Below are 22,430 nucleotides of genomic sequence, written 5' to 3'. Positions count from 1 at the left end.
GTGTATTTGAATTTGGTTTAATGCAATTTATATTGTGAATCTCAGCTGGCCATAGGTTTGCTACGGTATTTCTTATTCCAGCACCTAAGTCTGCTGGAGATGGGAGAGAGTCATCGTAACACTGTACGCTTGAGGGGATGTTTTGGTCCTTCTCCACAGCTGTGTAAGTCATAAACCAGGAACCTTTCTCTTCCCTCAGCCCTCTCCAGCCCTGAGTCATCCTCCACTGTGTGGACCATCTGAGTCAGGTTCGGCTGGAGACTTTAGGCAGGAAGATATTGTATCTCCTGTTGGGCTCCAAGCATTGTTGGGTGGATGCATTATGTCCAGTCAGTACCGCGATTGCAAGTAGGATGCCTGGTGTTACGTGGTGAGGATTCCCAGCAAGCCCTCATGGTGATACACTATGTGTTGAGCAGCTGGCTATTAAATAGGACCTCAGCAAGCAGGTGCAGTATGTGCAATGTTTAGCTTCCTTAAATGCAAGGTATCTCCTCTCCTCTCTGTAATGATCTTTCTTCCTCAGGAAAACCTCTGCTCTAGGTACCTTATATGAAGTCTTTTCATTTGGCTTTTGCATGTGGTGATTCAGTTTGTAATAGCTTGCATCAGCTGCTTTGGGAAATCTTAAACCTTTGTGCTGCAGTGGCTGCAGCAGCAGCAGAAAGTTTCTTGCAAACTGCTTATGCAGATAAGACTGAGGTTCAGAGCCCAAGTATTAAGAAAAATTTAGTGTATTTTTGGTCCACTTACAACTGGTGTTTGAGCAGTGTGAGCTTGTCTATATGAATGTTTTATGTAAAACATAGTATGTTAGCAAAAATTTGCATTACAAAGAGAGCCTGTAAGGTACCAGATTAATGAGTCTGAGGCAGTAAAGTGCTTAGAATAAACACTACATTTGGCTGGTGTTTTTCCTACAAGGTGTCTCGATTTGCAGAGATATTTAAGCTGCAATCTGTTTCAGTCTTTGCAAACTGCTTCTTTCTTATTCTTAATGATAAAAGTGCTTTATAGCGGAATCTCAGTTTTAGAGATGGAGATCAGGTACATCAGTGTGTCCGTTTTCCTGGCCATGCAGTATCCCATCATCCTCTCCATGATCTATGGGCTCTTTCTGATTCTGCAGTTCCTTGAAACAGGCCACTGTTTCCTTTAGGAGTCTGCCACAGTCAAATATCATGACTTTGTCCTCAAGAAATAACATTCTTTGGTGTAAAATTTCCCATTTGCAGGGGGTTTTTATGTTCCTTTTATGCCACTTCAAATAATTTATCATCTTTCTTGGTGTTTCTGTGCTTCTGATGATTGCTGTCTTTCACCCTATCCTTCCCATGTCATGCTGCTAAGCTGTACACTGCCAGTTCACCTCTTCTTGAAACATAAAGCAAAAGTCATAAACTGAAACTTTAGAAGTAAATTTTAAACAGAGCTAAAAGTGAAAAAGGTCTGATAATAACAGAGATAATCTTGTGAGGCTGCACCTTGAATACTGTGTTCAGTTCTGGGCCACTCACTATGAGAGACATTGAGGTGCTGGAGTGGGTGCAGAAAAGGGCAACAGAGCTGGTGAAGGGCCTAAACCCACATCTAATGAAGAATGGCTGAGGGAACTGGGTTTTTTAGTCTGGAGAAGAGAAGGCTGAGGGGGGACCTTATTGGTTTCTACAACTGCCTGAAAAGGAGATCATAGTGAGGTGGGGGTCGGTCTCTTTTCCCAATTAACAAGCGATAGGACAAGAGGTAATGGCCTCAAGCTGCACCAGGTAGGTTTAGCTTGGATATTAGGAACAATTTCTTCACCAAAGGGGTGCTCAGGCATTGGAACAGGCTGCCCAGGACAGTGGTGGAATCACAGTCCCTGGGAGTGTTCAGAAACTGTGTAGATGAGGCCCTCAGTGACATGGTTTAGTGGTGAACTTGGCAGTCCTGGGGTAAGGGTTGGACTTGATGAGCTTAAAGGTCTTGATTCTATGATTCTGTAAAGGTAAAATATAGGGTGAAAGTTACCGACTTATATAACTTCCCCTTTGTAACCTATGTAGTATTTGAGACGATTTTAGGGTTTGGTTTGCTTGGGTTTTTTTTTAATTTTTGTTTTGAATCAAAATTCACCTACAGTCATTTAGGGCAGTAGTTTCAAATAATGTATGTGAAGTGGCTGGTAACTTGCTCCTGCACGTCCTCATGAAAGTAAACAGCTTTTTGCAGTGAGAAATCACTGTGCATGTACCATCTTGTGCTTGGTTAGGCACCCAGCTAACTGCATTCACTGCTAATTTCATAAAGAATACATAAGAAAGGTTTTGTGCTTGTTCACAATTAATAGTTTGCTCATTTCTTGCTCCTTGTATTTGTGCCTCCATTACTGCTGCAAGTATAATCTGACATGGGCTGAGGTTGAGAGATGCTGCCATTGATTTCTGTGGATGTTAAAGACCCCAGGCAGGCAGTGTTCATTGATTGAATAGTTGTCGTCCCCTTGTAGCTGTGCTTTTCAACTTATTACTAAACGAGAATGTGAAAAGTGGCTGAAGATGAAGTTACATGAAGCAGGGATGGGATCATCCTCCAGGGTCTTACTCTTCCTCTGAATTTCATCCCCCGCAGCTGCCAGCTTCCACTTCATACTTCATCCTGGCTTTGAGGCTTCCCTGATCCCTCTGTGACTCAGCTCCCTCACCCAGAGGGGAAAAACTTACATGTATATGATACCCCCTTTTTCTTGGCAGCAGCAGGTGACCAGTGCTGGCAAGACTGGGGGCATGGAAGTTTGCAGAAATATGACATTTCCAGCAGGGTTTGAGCTGCTGTAGAAGGATGTTTGAGGGTCCACAGGCTGAAAATGGTTGGAGAATGCCAAGGAGAGTTGTCCACCCCATTTGGGATCCTAGCTCAGATTGCTGCATGGCAAAGGGCAGGCTTACTGCTGTTGCCATCAACAGATGGGTGTTGACCCTCTCTGCGTACTGGCCGCTTCTTCTAGCATCCGTCTCTCTTCCTCAGATTTTATCTTAGTACATCAGTGCCAACTGCTTGGAAATATAAAAATATATCTGGGCATATAAAAGTGTACAAAAAGATACAATCCGTAATTAGAACATTATGAAGCCCTATTACATCATAATTACTGCATATGTGAGAAATAAAGCTGCTGAGTTTAGTGCTAATTGTGTTACATATGCGAAGTACACTTGGTCATCAGTGAAGCATGCGTGTCCCCATCCTGCTTGCTCTTCTTTTGGCTCTGACTTCAATGCTGCTGTTGCTTTGGTAGTTTTAAGCCCCATCTGTGGAAATGAGCGGTGTGTATGACATGCTTGGTGCCACCTTTGTATGATGCCTTCCGATCAGTGTGAGGGTTTGACCTTTTTATCTGTGTGCTGTTTGCTCATTGAGAAATATTTTCTGTGGCAGGACTAGCTCTTTCCCAATTTTGAGATCTGAGCAATAAAAATCTTGGTACAAGCTAATCTTTCCAATCTAGCCTCTATGTTTGGCAGTCTTGATAGACTGTATCCTTGATTGAGCCTTCATTATGCTGTTAATGAGATGTGAAGAGCTTGCTGCAGCCAGCATGGTAATAGGAGACCACCAGCTGCTTTGAATGCAGTTTTTTGATACCTGAAGTCTTGGGTATGAATTACAGATGACATGATTTTCTTCCTTGACTATGTATGTCACTCATGAGTATTGCATGTGCATGTGCTACTCCAAAATCTGTGTACACATTTTTTTCATGCAGGATCTTTGCATTTCATTAAAAGATAGGAGTGATATAAATTCGTTCCATATTCATGCCATGAGTAACTACAAAGGTTAAGGGATGAAAACTAATCATACAGTTTGGCTGAAAGATTTCCAAACAAATCTAGAGAGGAGTTTTGGCGAGAAACCTTCAGCTTATTAGAGCCATCAGGGAGATAAAACTTGAGTGAAAGCATAAACTGAATCACATGAATACATTTTTAGAACATTTGTTTTTCAGAACTTTCCAAAGGATTGGTTCATCAATACAAACACTGCTTATAGGAAAATGTGTGTTGTTTCTTTCAGAAGTCTAGGCCAAAAAGAACTGCCCCAGAGTAACGGTGCTGTAGTCAGGAGAAGGTACTGGAGAGTGAGGTTTGGGTTCCTCAGCCAAATGGAGCAGATCCTTCTTGGCTGTGTCCCCTGTGAATGAATGCCGTTAGGCCCTGGCTGACGAGCCTGGCTGTCCTGTTACCCTGACTGTTTCAGAGAAGGAAGTCTTTCTGCCCTTCTTCCCCTCCTCATCCTTCTTCTCCTTTTCATCCTTCTCCTCTTTTCTTACTTTCGGTTTCATAAAATTCTGGTCTGGAGTGGGATACATTTTGCAATCTTGAAAGCTTTTCCAGGCTTGGATTTTCCTTTTTTGCCTGACTCCTGCCTGATTCCAACAGCTGAGTAGACAGTGGGCAACGTATCTTTTCTGTCTTGAATTCCTCCAATAAGAGTGTATGGAAACTCACCTTTATTTTCAAGTTGAATAGTGTAAAAGCCTCACATTGCTCTTTGATGAGGCTAATCAACCACTTAAGGCCTCATCCTCCTTTGCTTGAAGAAAAAAAGGCACAAAAGCTGCTTTCTCCTCTCTTGCTGCTTCAGCTGACTGCTGGCTCTTTGGAGAAGGAGATGGCAACAGGGCTGGGTCTCTGGTTCAGAGATGTGGCTGGGAGAAGAGGCTGAACATGCTGAACAGGGGCTATGGTGTGTCATTCTGCGTGTTGATAATCAACATGTGTGCTGTGCCATTGATACTGCTTTCTGATAGAGCAAAGAAAAGCAATCAACTCCAGCATGTTTTTATGCATTATTTTCCCTTATATTGAGGGGAAATCCAGGTCTGCTGCCTGCTTTACTTAGGCTTAGGCTTAAGGAGGTGGAAATGTCTGGGAGCATGGTGTGGGCAAGCAGAGAGAAGAGGAGAAGCTCAGATGGAGCTTTAGAAGTGGTTCTTTTCCTGTAGCTAAATAGCAGAATTATGAAAAACAGTTGTTCCTCAAATACTAAGAGAAGGTTGTATTTCATGGTTGACTTAGATGCCTCAGCATTTGTGGGTGCCAGTCTAAGGTTTTCTTTCTGTTTGGGCTTCTTTTCAAGGTTTTCTCTTGTGTACACTCTCTAGCATCTAGAAAGATGCTGGTCGTCTGTGTGGGAGATACACAGGAAACCTGGTTAAAAAACCTGAATAACTCTCTTGTAGTATGAGAAGTATACAATACTTCCTTTTCTGCACCTGCCAGAATTTGAGCCCATTAATCCTCACTGTTATTTGGTTAGGTGGCCAGTTTGCAGAAGAAACGGACATTCCTGCCCTACTCTTCTGCCAAAAAGGAAGAAAGTCTTTCACCAAAAAACTCAACTGAAAGCTGAAATTGTTCATTAGAGAGTTGTGGAAAATGAAATACGTGGAGGCTACAGAGAGGATGTTAAATTTGCAATTTGCATGGAAAGCTAACTGCTCAGGAGAATGTTATTTGAGCAATTCATCACAGTATCTGAAATGTCAGGAGTGGAGGCCTGAGTTCAGTTCAAGGAATCTTCATGGTCTCAGTTGTTATTGAGAATAAAGACTTATTAACCTAGGTCAAGGAGCCACAAAACATGCCCTTGGAAAGAGGAAATACAGCACAGAGAGATTTTGCAAGGCTTTGGGTTTAATATGATGGATAATAAATCCATGTGCAGTGCTGTAGTGGATCCTGACCACTTCATATTTGTCTTGCATCTTCTGAAAGATCTAAAATAATCCTCCATTTAGTACTTTATTCTTTTTATGGCACAGGTTCAGCTGTACAGGCAATGCTGCAAACTGAAAAATCCACCCTTTGAGTGGAGTGCCAGTTCTGTAAGGTCTTAATATGTTTGTGTAGCAGTTTGTTGTTTTGTTTTTATTCAGTAGTTTGAATTTAGTTTGAAAAATTAATTCCTGTATCTTCTTAAGGATTACCATCATCACACCCCTACACACTTCATCTGTTTTGTTTGTGGGTCTGAAATCCATGGAACTGTCATAGTAGTCAAGATGCATGGGCTGCACTGTGCCTTGATAGATGGCCCTTGTAATTAGGGATTTCAGATAAGGCACTACAGACTGTTGATGAAAACAGTCATGAGTTTAGCCTTGTATAATTGTAGTGTGGCATTTTTGGTTTGCTGAATGCTTTTCTAACTAAAATGGATTAGAGGAATAATGTTGACACTGTTGGCAATTAAAAACAATTTTGGAAACTGAATTTTACTACTTCTGATTGCTTTTGAAATAATTTGTTTTTCAATGTTACTTTAGGATTGGTTTATTTATTAAGTCTCTTTCCTTGTGCAACAATGGGATAATTGCTGTTTATTTTTATCCTGTAAGCAATTACAATCAAAGCAGCCAAATACAGTCTGCTTTGACCTGGAATCAGAGTGACCTGTCAACATGAGGCTACTGTAGTCTTCAGTTTTATAATTTAATTTTTTTTCATATGCACTCACTAGAATGCATTCAATAGGGCTGAAAAAACTGTGTTTAGAGTTTTCAGTGTTCATTAATTACAGTGGTGCAAGGCTGTAGAAACTGGCAGATAAGAGCAACTTTGGGTTGGTTGTTAATAACAAAAATCGTGATTTTTTTATCTAGGATTCCATGGACTATGTTGGGTCAGTGTCTAAGCAGTCAGAGGAGGAAATGCAGGCAGGCTGTGTGTGGGGGTACCTGCAAATTAGTGGGAAATTGCAATGAGTTGACCCTAGGGATTTTTTGCAGGCAAGTTTTGCTGAAAGGAAGCAGAAAATACTTTAAAAATAAAGTCAGCAGTTTAAGGTCAGGCTCCGCTTTCGTACAGAAATGTATGTGTACACGTAAGACTGTAGAAGTTGTTTTTTGTGACAAAAGACCTGGACATTTACAACTATGTAGTAGAAATAAGGGAATGAATATGAAACGAGAGAGAGTAAATAATGCTGTAAAGTAGTACATGCAAAGAAATCTGGAGCAAGAAATAAGGCTCTTGAGATAGGTATAAATGCAGAAACCAGAAGTAAACAGTTGTACAGTGGGTGAAAGGATACCATTTTTCAGCAAATTTGTGAGTTTAAATCCCACATTTGATCTAGTTACGGTGGGGAGGCCACCATGTGCTCACAGATGGGAAGGAAGTAAAACAGTTCTCTGTGGCCAAATTGTTAACACTCGTATAGGAATAAGGCAAATGACTGATCTTTGGAAGTTATGCTTAATGGTCGTTACTAATTTCCTGCTAAAGGTAATTCCTGCAAATCTACATTGAAGTCACGTATTGAGATGCAGCAACATCCGTATCAATATGAAATTGTGTCACTGGTGGTGGTATTGTATGCTGGCAGTGTTTTTCATTTAATAAAACATACTTCAGTGAGAAGTTGCTTTTCCATAAAGTCTCTCTTTTGCACTTCAAAGCCATAGTTGTTGGGACGCTCAGTAGGAGTATTGCTTTCCATGTTGATACGGTGTCTCATGGCTTTGTAGATGCTGTAGAACTAACATGAAGCTCCTGTTCTTCTTCCTCAAGAGCAAAGGTAAAAGCCTGGGTTTATACTGCACTGTGTGAATGTGAATATGCAGATGTGCTGTGATGTGATACTGTTGGATGCTGTTGGTTGAGGTTAGGTGTCTTGCCTTACTGTCTCATTCTCCTCCTATCTGCTGGCATTAGTACACGTAGTTGCCTCCCTCGCCTGGGTCTATCAAAAATGTCGCAGGCTCATGCAGCCGTTTTTAGTAAGAGGGTCATTTTGGCAGATGCATGCTAAGCAATGATGCCTTGGCTGGTACAGCAGCAGGCAGGAGGAAGGCAATACATGCTGTGGTGGGAAGGGGCATGAGGCTGAGTCTCTGGGGGCAGAAACCAGCTCCCCCAGTTCAGCTGGGATTGGAGGAGCACTTTGCACCATGTCTTTGTGGCAGCAAATAACATGTGTCTGGACGTGGAGAGCAGCATTTATACTTGCACTGAGGTATCAGTGCTGGACAGGTTTAATGATCCATCAGTGAATTGGAGTGGGCAATTTCAGAGATGCTGTTGCCCAGAATCATTTTATATGCAGGGTCTTTGTAGAGGGAGTAAGGTTGATGCTTGAGTTAAACTCCAGAAATGCAACACTTAGAAATCTGGGAGCAATGAAGAAGTTTGATTTAACAAGGTGGAGAGGGAATTCAAAAAGGCATTCTGAATTCTCTCCTCAAAAACCCTTCTTTTAAATTTAAAGTTTACTGCTTTACCTTGATTTTCAGAAAGCTTGCATGAAACTTTCTTGCCTGAGAGCTTGATAGAAACTCTTGAAGTACTTTGACTGAAACAGAAAATTTAATAGTGAGGCATTTTGAACATGGAACAATGTTTGTGGGCAAGTAATTTAAACAGGTACTAATATGAAACAGTATTGTACTTGAAAGACTACAGTTGGTGTACACACAAAGTGGGTAGAATATCACTGGGAGCAATAAAATTGAGAGATTCTTCATTGTGCTTTCATTGCAAACAATTTTTATGGTAAGGCCTGTGAAGCAATTGAAATGCGGAGAGCTGGCACATCACTAGATTGATAATTCCTCCTGCTCCTTACAACTTATTCTCAGTACAGATGTCCCCAATTCTTTTCTTTCTATGACATTAAAGTTTCTTGTCTGCTTCAATTTCATGCCTGCCTCAAACATAGCATTTTTTTTAAATTGTACTTCCAATTTATTCTTCTTCTCCTTAGAAGTTTATATCAGATGAAATTTAACTGCTCTTTCTTATCCTAAGGTTTATGCTTAAACTTCTAACTAGCTTGTTTTTAAGAACAGTCTTCCTTGAGAGAGCACTTGGCTGATCCATCAATAATTATGTAGTAATAAAACAACTGTGTAAAAATGGCACCTACGTGCCAAACCAATTGGTTTGCAGAGCCACTGACAAAGATGAATGTTTACTGCATTTTACTACTTTTGGTTCTGCAGATGCAATACAGCTCATTTTATTTTTGGCGTAAGCATCACGCAAAGTAATTTCCAATTGTGGAATGTTTATGATAATAAGGATATATAACTCGGGAGAGCCCAGATGACTTTCACATACCAGCGTGAATTTGCAATGCTGGTGGTTTAGGAAAGAAAAGAAAAAAAAGAGCATTTTTAATTTTATTTCTTTGCTTAAATTTTTTAAGCAATCGCTGGGGCAAAACACACAGGGAACCCTACAGTGTCATGTAGTTACTCTTCTGAATTAATTGCTGTTATATTAATTGTTGATTCCCCAAAATTTGGCAAGCTTCCTTGCTTCATCCAAAGATTTCTACTTTTAATTTTACTACAATATGGAGGAAAATGTGGTGTCTAAAAATAACACAAAAGCCCGAAATTGTTGTTCTTGTTTCCTTCCTTTTTTTTTTTTTCTTTAAGTGCCAGTACAGTTAAGGCTGTGATTGAGATGACTTTGTGTTGTTCATATCTGCCCTCTTCTTTTGGGCAAAATGTGGAATAACTTAATCAGTAAGTTTTTATGGCCAGTAGATGCACAATCATTTTGGTCAGTCAAGCTGGTTGATTGCAGTGTCACCATAGTGATGATATTGTAGCATCTGAAAATCACCTTGAAGATTAAACTTTTGTGGGTGCAGATATTGGAATCCCTGCCTCTGCAGCCCCCTGCACGGCCTCCTGGTACTCCTTGTTGGGTTTCCCCAGGGTGATGTTTGTGGGTACTGATAGCTTGGCACAGCCACACTGGCTGCCTGTCAGCAATGTCCATCTGTAAGGTGCTTTAATTGATGTGCAAAGCTCCTCTTGGCAAAGGCCAAAAGTCATGGATTCTCTGCTGTTGCTGACAGAGTGACTTGGCCTTATCTTGGATCTGTTGTGCCCAGTTCAGAGTGAGGAATGCCGTTAGTCCTGCTCCCAAAAGACTCTCACATGGCATAGCTCCACCTTCAACCCCTTCATCCCTGGAGCAGTGGTAGAGTTGAGGTACATTTGCCTGGCTTCTCTCAGCAGGAGGTGAGAAGCTCTTCCACAGACCGATTTGCTGCCACAGCCTTCAGTTCTTTGTGGCAAATTATAGCTACGTCAGCAAACACTTTCAGCTAAGATCATTCATTTCAGTTGGCAGTCGTTGACAGTAATGTTCCTTTGCTTGGCTTTATTTTAGCATTTAAAGATTTTTATGTTGGGTTTGATGGCTTGAAGGGAATTGTGTGGGAGTGTTTTGTCTGGACTTTAGTATTCTCTACTTTATCTTGCTAGTAAGATTCAAACTCTTACTCATTCAGGAGACAAGGCTTTTGTCTGTGAACCTTGCTGGCTCTTCCCTCGTCAGTCCCTTCTGTCAGCGTATTATCCCAGGCCTATTTCACTGCACAGTTAATGATGCTTAAGTCTGCTGTGGAAAGGGTTTACCTAGTTAAAGCTAACATAAAGAACAATCTATCCTAGTCTTATCTAAAGAAGTAAAAGGAATAAAGAAATAAAATATAAATAAATGTCTATTCCATAGGAAAGGACAGTAGGTCTGAATTTGAAATTATTATCTGGTGGATTGGGTTTCATTTTGTAATGAAATAGGAGAAAATTATACAGAGCTTATTTTTAGAAGCTAACTTTGGTTTAGTTACTTCAAAATAAACTTTGCTGATTTCGGAAAAATCAATATTGCATGTAATGCTGAATGTATTTAAATGAATTGGTACATAAAATGCACATCCCTCTCTCCAAATGGGCTGCAGACATGTAGTCATGTTTTTGAGGACTGGTGCCATAATACAGTATGTTATGGTGAACTTAGATTAAGCCTCGTGGGAAAGCATCATGATTCAGTTAATTAGAGAAGAACAATTTTGATACTATGCCATATGCTGTAAAATAAAATGAGTACATTGCAGAAAGAGCCCTGAATCCTTTTCATCTGTGTGGAGGTTTAGCCATGATTTGTGACTTTATTCTTGCCTCTGTGTTACTGTGTTAAATAGAGGCCTAATATATTTAAATAAAGAATTCATTACATTTGGATGTGGGACCTTATCTTTTCCAGTGCTCTCTTTGAAATGTGTTACCTATCTGTCTGGTTCTTGAGACTTACTAAAATCTTTCAAAAGTCTTTGCTTTGCTCTGCATCTAATCAGCATTTAAACAGGGTCCTTTGTGTGCCTGTAACCTGGAGAAAACTGGCAGGTTGGTGAGAAACTGTAAAGTCAGCAATATGTAACCTATCTAAAATGACATATTAAATATAGTTCTGTTACAGTATAAACTTTATATACAAGTCAGATGTTGAGATTAATCAGATTGACAGGTTGTACAAGCATATGGCTGGCCTTTCTGATAGCCATTAGCTTGAAAGGCCGGCTTTGAAACCGGCTCCATTATTTATAGGTGAATCAAGCTGCTGGGCTTTGTCAGGAAAAGGTTATTTCTCCAGCTCCACTGAAACCTCCTGTGCACAGAAGTGCCTTTTTCCACCATTCCTGAAGAATAAGACAAATTATTCTCCAGGAACTTCTCCACAGCTTTCTTCTTTTGGAAAGTTGTGGTGTTGGAGGGCATTCCAACACTGTAATGATGGATCTCAAGCATATGGAGTACACATGCTAATTACGCTATGCTTGCAGTTCAGTTTATCCAAATGCCAAGACATTGGGGCCTCGGAGCTGCTGCAGGCAAAATGTTAAAATCCTTCACCACTGTCTACTGTGCATCTGGGAAGAGGTTCACTGCAGTCCCTAAAACATCTGGGGAGAGGAGGAGGGAACACATGTACGTCCCCTAGAGTTTATTGTGCTGTCTGCAGCAGGGTTGTGCTGCAGTTTGGCCAGATGACCAAGTGAGCTTGCCGTACTCCACTGAAACCTCAAGCCTGTATTTTGACTGCAGGGATCCTTAGATGCTTCATACAGTTGCCTAAATGGACACAAAACTGCATTGATCGCTGGGGCAGAGCTCCTATGAGAGCTCTGTTGGTGTCCAGAGCAAGACAGAGAAGTACTTTGCACTTACCTGTTTCTCAGCCATTATGCATGTTCAGAGACAAAAAGGCAGCACTTCATCCAACAAGAAACAGCGCAACCTCTGATTTTTATTTAAAAGCATGGTCTGTGCCGGCTGTGGCCATCTGTTGTGTAATGGGCTCTTAACACGAATCTGTTTCTGTAGCTGCTGCGTTTTAAGAATTCAAACCCATGTCCCCTACTTCCAGGTCTGTAAACCTCTGGTCCAGATCACTGAACTAGAGTCAGGATCTTATGTGTGTGATCTCTCTCTACTCCATGCCTCTGATAGCCCTGTTGGCATAAAACACTGCCTGTTAGCTGCTTTGAATCCAGCCCCCATCCATTACAGAGCCTTTCTCCTTTGGGCTAGGTTCCTACCTAACTGCTTCGTTTACAAAGCTTTTGCTTTTTGCGGGGGAGCTTTTGCTCTTGCCTGTTACTCTACTAGAGTAATAATAAATAATAATGATAATAAACCTTCCTTTTTTTCTCCCCATCTCTGTAATTCCCTGCTTGCTATTTCTCATTAGCAGTGAAGGAAGAAAGAAGCTGGGTAACAAAATGAGAAATTTCTTACCTGATAATTTTCTCTCAGTTAACAGCTTCTCACCGTTCAGCCCGCCTGGACAGTGTGGTAAATGGCCAGGATGCAAATTGATTAATTTTTTTTTTCTCCAAATAAAGACTCAGGTTGTGTAGTTTCATACACTATATTATGGTGTTGTCTTAATGCTGATAATTCCTTGCTGAAATTTTTCCATAGCCTGAATGGCTTCTGGTGGCTGGTGCTGAGCTTGTTGCCAGATCTACTGTAGACCAGCTCTGATCTCAAAGTAGAAGGCAGAAGTTAGCCCACCTTTGCTGAGAGACAGTAAGGGCTATCGGAAGAAAATTGTAATGGGAAAGTTCCACACGTTCCTCTTTCTCACTCGTCTGGGTGAGTTACTTTGCTGGGCCATTTTTAACTGGAGCAGGTCTTTGGTCCAGACCACAGTACTGAGAGCAAGAGGAAGACAGCTTCTTTAATGGAAGAGCTGACATAGGCCAGGTGAGGGTGGAAGTGAATCTGTGGCCTTCAGTGCTGCCCAGTGCTGGCCTGTGTGCCTGTCCCAGAGGTGGGGAGCTGTGGGGTGGGAGCGCAAGGGAAGTGTGGTAACTGATGTGGCGAGAGATATGTTGAGTTAGGCTGGGCTCTAGTTTGCACTTCATTATGGCGGTTCAACCACTTCTGCTAAAGGAAAATTGCTCTAACTTTTGGGCAGTTTGAACCAACTGTGACTTTTCAGTGATGTCCTAGGAAAATAAGTTAGCTTTGCTTTTGAGTTCCAGTCACTCAAATTAGCTTTTAAGTGTTGTATTGTGAGTCTCCTTTAATTTTTCCTCTGACTCTGTAGCTTAAGAACTGTGTGTGTATATATGGCTGTATACACTTAAAGATTTTTTCCTGGTGGGACAGAAGTGGATTTTTGATTTGAAAATACATAGATAAAAATAATCCAGGCAAAATTCTGTGATTTACTCTTAAATTGTCTGTAGCGCAGAACTCACCATCTAGTCTTAATCTGGTGCAGGGAGGGAGGCACATTACAGTGTAGATGTACTTCTTATTAAAACATATGTCCTTCTGCTGGGGTGACCGAGCACTGGCTGGGCAAGGATCCTGGGCTGGCAGGGACAGACAGCAGAGCATTTAGCGCCCACAGCAAGACCTGGCTGCTTAACCAGTGAGCTGCAGTTGCAGAAATGATGCTTCAGCACTCAAACATGAAACCAGCTGTTCCCTTTATGGCTGGCTTGGGTGTAAAGTGCTCTTGCTGTTTTACATAGTGGTCTGGCAGCATGGGAGAGATGAGCTGGAGATGGATCTAAGCCCAGCTACCTTTGCTGTCAGCTCTCCAGGGCTTTGTATAGCCCTCGCCCTCTGCAAGAGATACGGCGGCACTTTGTGGGGTTTGGAGAGCAGAACTGATTAAGATGCTGGTCAGTTCTTCTCCCTGGCCTCTCCCTTTATATAAACTGTTACTGTTGGATACCCCTGCAGAGATTAAAAAAAATGCAGAAAATACAGGCCAGAAGGCACCACAAAGAAGGAAAGGTGGAGGAAGGGAAATGAGAGAAAAGATGCCAAGCACAGCATAAAAAACAAAGGAGGAAAACGTGTCAGGGAATTGGTGATCATAAGGAAAAGAGCAGTAAGTAGGGAAAATCTGTCCTTACTGTCTCTGTTTTAAAAACTTCTGTGTCCATAACTTCACAAACAGGAAAGGGTAAATATATGGATGAGCACTGAGATGTGAGTGTGTTTCACATTTGGTGGGGGTGCTGTGATTGGTTTTGGCCTTATTGATGCAGAAATAGCAAGCTGGAAGACTTGTGTCTGTACATGGGAGCTCTTACCATTTCTGGGCTTTGGAGCCAGAAAACATCACTTCTGGTTGCTAATTAGTTGTGTTTCTGGGTGAGTATTTGTCAAGTTGATCATTGATGGTTACTGGTTTCATCACAAAAAATATTTTTTCTCATATTGTTTGGAGCAGCCATCCTCTGAGCACTTCGTCGTGGCAGCAGGGTAGTGAGCTTACAAAAGAATGATGAGTTGCATTAAGGAGGTTGCGTAAAGGATGCTCTTTTTCACTCTTTTCAAAAGTGTTGCTGGGGACATGAACGTTATTCCAAAAAAGGAACATCTGCTGCTGGTTTTGAGGACACTGTCATGATGTTCTTTAGTCCAAACCCTTAACTTCCAGCTGTATTTATTTCAGGAGGCTGAAAGGATTTTTTCTTCAGGGCTTTTTATATTGCTATATAGTTCAATAAACATGAACTTACCTTTTCAAAGAAAAATCTTCAGAATCAGAAAGGCATTGTTTATTGCTGCACTATTTTTGCACTACCTGTGTGGAGGATTTCTGGAAAGAATGGAGTGATTGTTTTTTCTGACAAATTAGCATCCAAGTTAACAAGTTTCCATGTCTGTTAGACTAGTGGCATAACCTTTAACTGGATTTAAACTATGTGGGTGTGGTTTGGTTAGATCATCCGAGAACTGTGAGGTGAAACAATAGCGTTTGTTTCAGTGTGGATGTGCTGCCAGAAAAGCAGCAGGGTTGTTGGGTTTTGCTTTTTTCCCCCCTTAAATTGAAATTTAATTTCTAAGAAATGTGTTCAATATCCAATGAAAGTTCTGTGAGCAATGACTGACTGTAGGAAGAGCTTTTTTCATCATTCATTCCCATATATCATTAAGCACACAAATTTGAAATTCTGTTCCTGTGATGGGATAATTGTTCTGTGACCGCTGTACAAAGGCGGCTTATGTGGGATGTCAAGCTGCTACAGGACAGATGTAGCACCTGGAGCTTGAATCTCAGTTTGAGGAAACAGAAATGTAGGCACTTAATAAAGATAGGTTTGTAGTTCTGCCACAGGCTAAGGCCAGGTCTTGAAGGAAAAGCTCTTTCTGCCTAGAGGGATGGGGATGAGCCCAATCAGTAAGTGCAAACCAGCTGGGGATGGTCCTAGCTTTTGTGTCTCTTTGCTGTGTTAGAAGGTCCTCTTTTCAGCACGCAGGAGCAAAGAAAGAGCTAATGAGCTCATACATACCCGCGTTTGTACAGGCTTACCTTGCACAGCTGCTCTCTCAAGCTTGCAATAGTAGGTTATGTAGCAGATATGTGAAATTCCTTTGCTTTTATTAGATGGTGTCTTTTCCCTCTTCGCTCTTCATTTGCACCCTTTGGGGCTTTGCCTCCACACTCCTTATAGCCCAGTGTGAGGAGCTGGCTGGTGGGCACTTTGCACTGCCTGGACTGTGTGTCCTGGTGCTGCCAGGCAGCCCAGGGCCAGTGGTGGTGCCTCCTGCCATCCCTCCATGTCAGGAACAAACGTTTCTGGGAAGACGGGGCCTCAGTATGTGTGGCACAGTGTATTTGCTTTCTCTGAAGGAGCTAGCAGGCTGGAAACTTGGCTCTGGCTGGAGAGGACCCATTAACCTTACCTTGGCAGAAGGAAATAATAAAGTGACAATCTTAATTTATCTTTATGCTGTATGCATGACCTCATGCGCTCCTTGTGCTGTCAGACCTGAATCTTGGTGTTGAATTGGCACTATGAAGAAGTAGGTTGTAATTTTCAGGGTGGCTTCAGGTACAATAAAATGAAAACTGTTTTCACTTAAATACGAGTGTACATATCATGCATTCTGTGACCTTGTCTTGTCGGTAAGTGCAATTAAGTTTGCCTTGTCCTAAAGTTTTGGTTTTGTGGCATGCTTCTGTTATTATGGGACATGATGACATTGCCGAAGGTGACTGTGAGTAACTGGAGCCCTTGGCAGCCACAGGGTGCATACTGTATGGTGGGGAAGGCTGGGATTACACCTAGAGGTGCTTTATCTGGAGCAGGAGATTGGTAACAGTTTAAAACTGCCAAGATAACCTCCTAGCCCCTTATGATTAACACTCGCAGCATACCCTGGTCGTCATCCCCGTGGAGTCTTGCATACACCTTGATGCATGGCTGGCTAATTCACACGCCCATCGATCCTTGTATGCCGCGCTTCATGGCATGCTGCTGCTGCTGCTGCAGGAGCATTTTCACATCCATTTCTCTTCTGTACCTGATTGCTACAGCACTTTGTCTGCCTTGTGCTGCTGCTGCTCTGCTCCTGGTTACCCGCATGTAATGACTGTTCTCTTCAAGCCCCTCAGTAAATTGGTTATCTTCCCCTCCAGATGGGTTCTCGTCCCCTCTGATCAGCTAATCAATTACATCGTGGCATGGTTGTGCAGTGCCTTTTTGATGCTAAGCTACAGCCTTCCCTTCATGCTCCTTGCAGCTCCCAAAGTGGCACTGGCACCACTCAACAGATTTAGCTGCAAAAGTGTTTCTTCCCTGTCAGGTTCCTCGATGATCTGTGAGAACTTTCTGTGGCTCCTGTCAGTTTTAATCCCTCCCTGGAGAGCAATAATCAATCCCACTATATCTGATGCCCCAGGCTCAGGTTGTTTTGTTTGTTGGTTAGGGATTTTTGTTAGTGAAAAAACCTCTCCCAATTATTTTCATGTTTTGTCATGATCTTGACCCCAAGTATTTCTTAAATGCTGGAAGTGCTTAGCAGCTGGTGGTGTGCTGAATAGGTGGAAGGGTTCTTTGTTTAAACTCTTCGGCTCTTTGACTGCTACACAACAGTGTGAAGGAGAGTGTATTTGCTCTGTGGGACCAGAGCATCAAGTGCCTTCTATTATATCTGCTCCAGAGGATTTCCTGGGAAGTGTTCAGCCTCCATTTCTGTCTGTAAGGAAATCCTCTTATCTGGGCAGAGCAATAAATAGTGCTGCCTCCTGTAATAGAAACAGAAAAACACATTCTTCACGTTGCTGTTTTTAAAAATGTGGGGTTTAAAATATTATGGCTGGAATGATTCTTCTATAATAAATTCACATAATAGCATGTGATGTATACGTTTAAGTAGCTGAACAAAGGTAAAGAGAGGGGGAGATTGTCTGTTAAAAGAGGGTTTAGCATGCATTTAGTAATGACAACAGTAAATAATCCTACAGGTTTACAAACCTAATCTCCAGTGTCTGATTGTAGCCCCTGTGTCTAACAGAGTTGGTTGGAAAGACGTTAAAAGGCTGTAAAGAAAGGGCTTTTGGGGGTTTTTATTTGTAAATATTGGGGGAGCTCGCTGGGTGACTGATAGTTTCAAGTGGCATGAATGTAGTTGATTTGGGACCTTGATGGAAAGCTGTAGAGGTGCCTGTCCTGCTCCGCTTTGCCACGGAGATGTTAGGTGAGGATGGAGTAGGTTGCTCCTTGCTGCCTCGCTGTGCACTCTTCCGAATAATACTTTCCTTTAAGAATTGGCTTGGGCGGGGGGGTGTTGTTTTTAACATCCAGCTTACTTTTTCCTGTGCCCTGCAGTAAAGCAGTTGTTTTTCTTAGCAGAAGAAATCCATGTCTAAGAGCCATGCGACATGACAGTACTGCTTTTAAGAGGTTGGACCAGATGTTGGTCACATCTGTGTTTTTATTTCATCAAACACTATTCCAGCCCTTTTATTAAAAGAAAAAATGATCATTTAGAAATTGTTTTGAAGAGTTCAGCAGCTGGGAAGATCTTTCTGGTATACAAAAAAAGCAAGGGGTTTACTTTCTGTATGCTGGAGTGAGCCGTGAAACATCAAGCAGACAGGTATTTACGACTGGGAGGTCTACTCATGTTGGAAATGATTGCCATGGAAATTTTCACATCAAAATGGATGTATTCCGTTTTGAATTGGCATTCTGTAACAAAACACACTTTTTTTTTTTCCTCAGTGAAAGCATTAAACTAGGGATACTGAAAAGCCCTTGCATTTAATGATTACCTATTGCCTTGGCAGGAAAAAGGACAGCTAGCAGGCAGAGGGATATCCTGCAATTACTCCCCGTACTGCTGTTACGGGATCTAAGAAATGTTTATTACATTCAACTTGCTTCTGGATTCTTCGCTGCAATTTAACAGTTGGAGAATGAGCTTTCTATCCCCATTGCTAATTGATCCAATGAAAAAATACTGGCACCTAATTCAGTAACAACTTATATTTAAAATGACATGTGAAATTGTCCATGGTGCCTGAAATTGAATCGTTTTCAGTCTGACATATTAGGGCTGTATAAGTGAACAGGCACCTACTGTACTATGACATACTAAATTTTAAATCTCTGATCCAAAAATATAGCAGGGTATAGAATGAGTGAGGTGTTTAATGATGAATAAAAGCAGTGGCAGCTTGATTCCAGTGGGATTTTTTTTATTGTTCTTAAGATGCTGTGGCAGTTTTTGCAACAAATAATTTTGGAATGCAATTTCATGTAAAGTTGAGCAGTGACGTGTCTTTCTGTTGCCAATTCCAATTTTTGATTTTCTAGCCTGGAATTTTCAGAAGTTACTGGTGATTTTTGAGGATGGCTCCCTTTTTCTGTGTCCCTAATTCCAAGTCTGTGTAGATAATCAACATTTAAATTTGTCTGGTGCAGTGAATATGGAAAAAGAAAAGAACCGTTTATTTGCTCAGATAAACCAAATTGAAAGTTGGGGGTGTTTTTTTACCCAAAAACTTTGAGGAAACAAAAGGTAGATAGCACAAAGAAGGGGGAGGTCATCTTCCCTTCTGTCCTACAACTTGGTGGTTAAAGCGCTTTACCCAGAATATGGGAAACACTGTGCAAGACCCAGTTCTGCACAAATGGCTTACGATCTATGAGACTGGTTATTCTGGCCTGGGCACACTCTTGCACTCTGCTGTTGAGCTATCTTAGTTTGTGTAATGAAACATTTCTTGGACCCAGGTAGACAGTCTCCTGGGAAGGTGTCTTGGACATTAGACGACAGCACTTACTCCTTTTCTTGGTGAATATTTAAGCATTTTGCTTACTGGAAATTTCTGTTTCTGTTCCAGCAGAAGATACATTGCAGTGCAGAATATGCTGGTCTCCCAGGGGTGATGCAGCATACAGTGATTCCTCTCTATGCTTTGCTAAAAAATTCCAGTGAGTTGTATTAGAGGTAGCGAACCACTGGGACGTATTGTGTCACCTTGCTTTTCCTCTCCAGTGTGCTTTGCCATGTCTTTGAGTCGCATCCCTGCCTGCCTGGCTGGGTGCCTGCAAGAGGAGGTGGTGGTCCTGGTGCAGAAAGTTCTGCTCTTATGGCACTGTACAGAGACCAGACCAGAATTAAAGCATATGTACTGAATATATATAGTAGTTATAAAATCTTTCATACTTTTAAAGTATTTTTGGGGCAAAAAGGTTGTAAAATAGATCTGGTACATGGGACTAAAGCACAGTTAATTTTTAAATGTAACAGCAATAAGAAATGTTCCTTAAGGCATATTAAGTCATATTAGCATCACATTATCTGACCTGATAGAATTGATATTATGAAACAATATCAGAAAAAAATCAAATCATGGTGTTACACTGTTCCTTTTGACAGGAATGGGTGAAACCCATTTCATAGAATCATAGAATCATAGAATAGTTAGGGTTGGAAAGGACCTTAAGATCATCTAGTTCCAACCCCCCTGCCATGGGCAGGGACACCCCACACTAAACCCAGGGAGGTTGTGAATGCTCCGTCCTTGGCGGTGTTCAAGGCCAGGTTGGATGAGGCCTTGGGTGGCATGGTTTAGTGTGGGGTGTCCCTGCCCATGGCAGGGGGATTGGAACTAGATGATCTTAAGGTCCTTTCCAACCCTAACTATTCCATGATTCTATGATTCTGTGTCGCCCGAGGCCTCATCCAACCTGGGCTTGAACACCACCAGGGATGGAGCATTCACAACTTCCCTGGGCAACCCATTCCAGTGCCTCACCACCCTCACAGTAAAGAATTTCTTCCTTATATCCAATCTGAACTTCCCCTGTTTAAGTTTGAACCCATTACCCCTTGTCCTGTCACTACAGTCCCTGATGAATAGTTCCTCCCCAGCATCCTTGTAGGCCCCCTTCAGATATTTCACATATGACTTGGCATGGAAAGTTCAAAACTTTCTGTTGGTTTAAAGTGGTTTTTGAAAAGACATCTGATACTGATAAATATTTGTTGAGTTGAGCAGAACCATCTCAAGAAGCACAGCCTGTATTCCTAACCAGGTGTTTTGGTTGGATTCCTGACCCTGTGATTTCATGTACTTTAGGCAACTGGTTTAAATGCCCGAGTTTTGCAAAGAAAAGCATCATTTGTGTTTTCTGCGAATACTCATAATGCCTACCTTTGCTTGTCTTCCACCATTTGATTGCCGTAACCTGATGCTGGGTAAAAGAGTTGCAGCTTTCTTGCTCTGCCACTGATCCAGAGCTATACTGCTCAGGACCTCTGCTCCTTGAGAAAGCACCAAACTGGGCAATCAAACCATTCAAAGGTCTTGGTTTGTGGGGAGCCACATCCTCAGGACTGGAGAGCAGGAACTGTGAAGATGCCATGCTGTTCTGCACCATTTTGGTTTGAATTTGTTATTGCAGATTGTTGAAACGGAATTTATTTTTTCTGCAAGTAAACTGGTTAGGTCATCTCTTGTCTAGTCATGATTAGATGTAATGGAGAAGACCAAGAAGATTGCTTCATTCCGAAGCATAAATCTGAGTGAATAATTTGTTTTCTTCTCTACGTGGACTACATTAACACTGTATTACTGCTGTATATTAAGGTGATGTGGAAAATCAGGTTTTGCTGCTGTATACTGTGCCAGTCATGAATTAGGCCTAAGTTCTGCGTTGTTAATGCTTTTTAATGCACAGAATATTTAAAAAATTGTTTTCAGAAGATGTCTTAAATGCAAAACTAGAAAACTGACAGTGAAAATGTAATTACAGAAAGTAATTATTGTTTCACATTTATCTAGACCTTTCTGTAGTTTTTAGAAGTTATTTTAAAATTTGGGAATGTTTTAACAATTCCCATTTTACAGATAGAAAAACTAATACACATGTTTTTGCAGAACTGGTATGAGCTAAGTGGTTCAAATGACGGTGGATGAGAATTAAGACGAAAGCCATGGTACGACTGTTGGCATGATATGTTATTTGCTGGTTCATGCTGCTTCCTTGAAAGCAGAAAATATTTTCTAAGTCGTAATTTACAGATAAATTGTTGACTTATAGGCTCAGACAGATGAAAGAAAACCAGTCATCTTTTAAAGATGGTTTCCCCAGCTTCCTGCTGAACGTTTGTGCCTGTAAATTAAAATGGGGTAAAAAGGCAAGTTGAAGTGTCTGACAGATCTTTAGTACTGAAAAAGAATATGCCGATTCCTGAATTTTAAATGGATTTGTGTGTGCCTGTACCCGAGACTGAAAATACTCAGCAGCAAATTAAAACTCCTGGATTAATGCAGAAGGATGCAAATATCTGAAGGGCAGCTGTTAAGTGTTACTTCACCGCAGAACTTGAATTGTGATAGATTTTGAACAAACATCTGCCTGATTAAAATGTGTTCTTTTTTGTAGGTGAGAATACAGGAGATGGTGAACTAGATCTGAGTGGGATCGACGACAATGAAATAGATCGGGTAAGGTGCCCTCTTACCCTAGGTGTCTCTGGAGTTGGATATTCTAGAAAGACAAAATGATTCTTACCCGGTTTATCCTCTGCCCTCACTGTCTCTTCACTCTGATCTATAGGGACGTTTGAGTGATTTCAGTGATCTGAGATCAAAACTAATGCTGACACAAGCCTGTGGTGTTCATGTTCCTTGCCAAAGTTATGTTTTAGAATATCCTTTATTCTGAAGAAGAACTTTTAGAAGTCTTTGGTGGAGCTCTAAATTCATTATTTAATTAAGATATATTCACTATAGAAGGGTGCCATGGAAACCGAACTGTAAGACCAGCATGTACAGCTTCTGTGTTCTTTTAAAGATTTCTGTAACATTTTC

At 41.4% G+C, this 22,430-nt stretch overlaps 1 protein-coding gene across 1 annotated transcript in view; it reads left to right on the top strand.

The window, feature by feature from the left end:
* BRF1 (BRF1 general transcription factor IIIB subunit) overlaps nucleotides 1-22,430 on the top strand; it is a gene marked incomplete at its 3' end in the record, with an annotated part of 179,077 nt that overhangs the window by 110,990 nt on the left and 45,657 nt on the right. The window contains exon 12 of the mRNA XM_080617127.1: nucleotides 22,003-22,064. Coding sequence (XP_080473253.1) covers nucleotides 22,003-22,064 — 62 coding nt within the window. The remainder of the gene's footprint in view (nucleotides 1-22,002; nucleotides 22,065-22,430) is intronic.

Source organism: Psittacula echo (genome assembly GCF_963264785.1).
Source record: "Psittacula echo genome assembly, chromosome: 5".
NCBI lineage: Eukaryota > Metazoa > Chordata > Aves > Psittaciformes > Psittacidae > Psittacula > Psittacula echo.
This window is presented reverse-complemented; position numbering and strand designations above follow the sequence as displayed.